Source organism: Microtus ochrogaster, linkage group LG3, assembly GCF_000317375.1.
Source record: "Microtus ochrogaster isolate Prairie Vole_2 linkage group LG3, MicOch1.0, whole genome shotgun sequence".
In the NCBI taxonomy this organism is placed as follows: Eukaryota; Metazoa; Chordata; class Mammalia; order Rodentia; family Cricetidae; genus Microtus; species Microtus ochrogaster.
This window is the reverse complement of record NC_022029.1, coordinates 44,986,178-44,991,286: the sequence shown is the minus strand read 5'-3', so window position 1 is coordinate 44,991,286 and position 5,109 is coordinate 44,986,178. Positions and strand designations below refer to the sequence as shown.

The window sequence follows — 5,109 nt, the reverse complement described above, 5'->3', positions numbered from 1 at the left end:
GGCGCACACCTTTAATCCCAGCACTTAGGAGGCTGAGGCAGGTGGTCTCTGTCAAGGCCAGCCTGGGTTACAAGAGCTAGTTCCAGGACAGGTTCAAAAGCTAGAGAGAATCCCTGTCTTGAAAAACAAAACAAAACAAAAAAAGGTTTCCACCCAATTTTAAATACTTTTCCTGAGATGGAACTATCATGTTCCCTGTGACATCCTGAAGATAACAGATACACTCTTCTCAAAAATTCCTATAGAAACTAAAGCAATAAAAACACTAGATTAATAATCTTTAAAAAGTAACAACTAATTAACCCAACATCTGGCTACTGATCTGTCAAAGCTTCCCCTAACATACTATATTGAGAAAAGTTTGAAGTGTGACTATCATAAATAACTTCAACAAATATATTATCTAAAAATCTTTTAGGGCTGTTACCCTAAAAAGCAATGAGAAGGGGAGGCACCACTGCTGTGTCACATGAAATTTCATCACTGTTGATTTATGGCCAGCAGAAAACAAACAAAAACTACCATATTAAATACCAAGTTGTGCCTGGCGCACGCCTTTAATCCCAGCACTTGGGAGGCAGAGGCAGGTGGATCTTTGAGTTCGAGACCAGCCTGGTCTACAAGAGCTAGTTCCAGGACAGGCTCCAAAGCCACAGAGAAACCCTGCCTCGAAAAACCAAAATAAATAAATAAATAAATAAATAAATAAATAAATAAATAAATAAATAACAAGTTGTTATAAGAAAAAGGAGTAGCAGAACACTTGCCTGCCACCTACAAACCCTGGGTTCCACTCCAGCAAACCAAACGACAACAACAAATCCAGGCGAACCTTCAGAAAAGCCTCTAGTCTTCTAATTCTTTTTTTAAAAAATTTATAATTGGCCGGGTGGTGGTGGCGCACGCCTTTAATCCCAGCACTCGGGAAGCAGAGGCAGGCGGATCTCTGTGAGTTCGAGGCCGGCCTGGTCTAGAAGAGCTAGTTCCAGGACAGGAACCAAAAAAGCTACAGAGAAACCCTGTCTCGAAAATAAAAAAAAATAAGAAAATAAAAAATTTATAATTGGTGTTTTGCTTGCATGTATATCTGTGTGAGGGTGTCAGATCATAGAGTTACAAACAGCTGTGAGCTGCCACGTGGGTGCTGGGAATTGAACCCCGGTCCTCTGGAAGCGCAGTCAAAGGCCCTAACAACTGAGCCATCTCTCCAGCCGCGAGTCTTCTAATTCTTTATATAGAGTGTGTCAACTTAAATGAGCCACGAGTACCATTTTAAAAATGTCTCTACAAACGGCAGAAGAGGGGGAGCTAAAAAACCTTTTTTTTAACTTGGCTGTAAAGGTCTAAATAAATTTTAACTGAAAACTGGATTCGGGAATATTAAGTATTTTGGGGTGGGTAAGACGGTAATTGTTTACTACTCCTTCCACTAGACAACAAATCAGAAAAGAATCAGAGAAATTAGTAGCATTGGTGCAAGTTCTAGAAACCAAACCGGGCATTTAAAAAAAAGACAAACTGACAGAAAAAATATCTTTTCCTAGTTAACTATTTTCACAAGTAATACTACTACCTCCAAATATTTTATGATCTTAAAACAATAAGCAGGTCCAACCATATTCAGTCTGCAAATTCATACAAATATTTCAAAGATAAACAATTCTGATGCAGTCCTAGTGCATAATCCCACAAAATAAAAGAACGAAAACCCCTATTCCACAATCTGACTTGAAGGACAGATTACAGGCGTCTGTATCTTGAGCTTTTTCTAAAAGGAACAAATTCTTTCCTGCTGACAAACCCCTCCAGTGTTTGTTTTGTTTTTCCCCTGTCATCCGCCCCTCTAGAATAAATACCAATCCTACAGCCGGAACACTCGTAGCCTGGGACTTTTGTTCCCTTTTTTTCTTACTACAGGGTTTCACCAGGACTCACTTTCATCGGTTTCTACTAGGGCAACTTTGGAAAGAAAGCTCAAAAGCCGGTAATAAACGTTCTAATACACTCAAGTGAGGATAACGTAGTCTTTGCGCTGCTTTACAGTCACGGGACCCAAGAAAACCTTGAATCCCTTCTTGGGAGATGGGGGGAGGGCCTGAAAACTTCAGGTAATAGCAATGATGAGCTATCTTCCCCCTTTCAAAACTGAGCCACGAAATTCGTTCAATTAAGTAAGGCTAAAGTAAGATGCCTTGACAAGTTTAATCGTAAGAACCTGTAAAAGGCGTTTTCAGAAGGCCAAGGAAAGAAAGCATTAGGAGTTGAGACCCAAGGAGGCCAACATGGAGCAGTCAGACGGCCAGGCGTTACTGCGTTGCCACACTCATCCCGAGGTGAAAGGAAAGAGGACATTAGGGGACAAGGTCCTGGCGTAGTTTTCCCTTCACAGCTCTCGTCTTAAGAACTCCTAAGGGTCGCTGCGGTCGTTGGCTAACCACTCCACTGGGCTCGTCCCACCTCCAACCTCAAGGCTCTCGCCTTAGAGACGCCACGCCGCCGGTTCCGCCGGAGACGCGGCCGCTCGCTGCAACAGAGAGCCAAGGAGACACAGGCCCCAGCTAGTCCCACGCCAGCAGCGCCACCCCGCCCGGACAACAGCCCCGCGCGCTTCCGACCCCGAGCCCCCGCTGCGATGGCCGGGGTGGCCGGAGACGCCACCGCGGGAAGCACCTACCACTATCCGGCCGGAGGGAGCGCCCCGCCGCCTCCTGCCCCACCGCGCCGGGGACCCGCACCTCGGAGCAGAGATGGGAAGCTGAGAGGAAAGGGAGCGACAGGAGAGGATAGGACCAGGCCAGGTACCATCAGCCGCCAGAATCGAGCGCTGCGGGCTAGCGGGGCGTCTGGGCAGCCACGGGGGACCCCGAAGCCATCTTGGGACGTGAGGACGCGCTCGCGGTGGCCCTGCGGGCTGCTCCCGCGGGCCCCGGAACCTCGCCCGACCGACCGCGCTCGTCCCCGAGCCCCGGAGCATCGGGCCGCCGCCGAAGACGGCTCCCGCGGCTTTGTACTCACTCTGCCCTCGAAGTTGTTCTCTTCTACATCACTCATGTCGGCCAGGAGCTCCCGAGAACTAGACAAGAGACAAGTCTCGGCTCGAGGGCCGACGGCCTAGTGACCCGCTGTCTGGACTGTGGGGAGGAGGCAGGCGACGGCAACAACTGCCGGGGCGCTCCACTCCCACTAGCTCGCACGCACGGGCAAAATGGCGCCGGCACCGCCACAAATCTCCTGGTGTCCCCGGCGTCTGACGTCAGGGGGCGGGGCGCGTGCGTCACCAGCTCCGCCCCCCACCCCGGGAGGCTTTGTGTCCGCCTGTCCTAGCGCGGGAGATTGGCGGGCTTCGGGAGCCTGGTTCCTTGGAGTCTGGTCTGTTTGTACTCCTCGTGCTGGAATTAAGGCGTGCGTGAATATTTGCTGTTTTTAACGTTGAAATAGTTGTACGTGCACAGTTGGGGATATATGGAAATGCAAGGAGTTCCTTGGTCTTTCCTGATTCCAATCTCCCTCCTAGACTTTATTTCTTTATTTATTATGTATTATTTGTTTGTTTATTGGCTTTTCAAGACAGGGTTTCTCTCTGTAACAGTCCTGTCTGCATGTATGCCTGCAGGCCAGAAGAAGGTACCAGATCTCATTACAGATGGTTTTGAGCCACCATGTAGTTGCTGGGAATTGAACTCAGAACCTTTGAAAGAGCAGCCTTAGTTATCTTAGCTGCTGAGCCATCTCTCCAGCCCTTTGTTTGTTTGTTTTTTGAGACAGGGTTTATTGTTTGTGTAGCCTTGGATGTGCTGGAACTCACTCCTTAGACCAGGCTGAACTCACAGATAATCTGCCTGCTTTGTCTCCAGAGTGCTGGGATTAAAGGCGCAGGCCATCACCTCCTGGCCAGATTTAAAACAAAACAAAAGTTATATTTGACTAGATATTGACCTGAGTGAGAGAATATGATCTTAACAAGTGTGAGGCCCCAGGCTTGATTCCTAGGGCTGCAGGGAGACTAGCACCTGGAGCACAATACCGTGTAACAGGTTCCAAGACCTTAGCACAACTGCAACCACGATAGAAGTACCATTTAACCCGTAAGAACATGTAGACAGCCGTTGGAACACAGTCCAGGAATGGGGCTGTGAGAGGAAAACTTGGAATGCTTGTGAGCAAACTCCAAAAAAAAAAAAAACAAGAGTCTTATTACTTCAGCTTCTTCAAAACATGGAATTGTTCTTTTAATGTGGTTTCCTGCTCCTCCCAGGTGCAGCAGATAGGCGTGAGCTTGCTTCAGATTACCCATTGCCACTTGCTATTGTTTGTGTCTTTGCTTTTCTAGGTTTTTTTGTTTGTTTGGTTGGTTGGTCGGTTGGTTTTTCAAGACAGGGTTTCTCTGTGGCTTTGGAGCCTGTCCTGGAACTAGCTCTGTAGACCAGGCTGGTTCTGGGTTTGTTTTGTTTTGTTTTTTGAGACAGGGTTTCTCTGTGTAGGTTTGTTGCCTGTCCTAACTCTTGTAGACCAGGCTGGCCTCAAACTCACATAGCTCCTCCTGCCTCTGCCTCTGCATGAACCACCATGCCCGGGCACTTGCTAGTGTTATTCAGAATGTTTACAACCTGAGCTCATGCGTCTAAATTGTCTTATGTTCTAATATAGTTGGCTCGTGTATGAGACTTTAATCGGCCTCATTCATCAGCTCCTTTCTCCATGGTCCTACTGCCTCTAGAGCTGTGGCAGACAGCAACACCTGCTAAAGAAAAAACAAAACCTAATCCATCTAAATCCACAGTTTTGGGATTTACTGATCTTGTTGTTCTGCTTCTGTAGTTCCGCTTCCTGCTGACTGATCTTGTTAACTGAGGTGGATCACCCCAGGATGTGGTTTTGTGCTTTAAAACTAAGCCTCAGACAGGCTTAGGGCTACAGCAGAACCCAAACACCAAGTGTGGTCTCTGGCTGGCTATTAAAGACTTTCTATTGCCTGAGGCCCATGTCCAAGTAGTCTTCTCAAGTGGATACACACCACCACCATGAGTGAGAGAAGGCAGAAGGAAACGTGTTCCATGATTTCATTCATATCTGCAATTGGAAGAAAGGAAGGAAGGAAGGAAGGAAGGG

General features: G+C 47.5%; 1 protein-coding gene across 1 annotated transcript in view; it reads right to left on the bottom strand.

The window, feature by feature from the left end:
* Positions 1–3,009, bottom strand: part of Tra2a (transformer 2 alpha homolog) — a 23,630-nt gene extending 20,621 nt beyond the window's left edge. The window contains exon 1 of the mRNA XM_026785911.1: positions 2,675–3,009. Within this exon, the coding sequence (XP_026641712.1) occupies positions 2,675–2,974 (300 nt within the window). The 5' untranslated portion in view covers positions 2,975–3,009. The remainder of the gene's footprint in view (positions 1–2,674) is intronic.
* Positions 3,010–5,109: the final 2,100 nt, after the last annotated feature.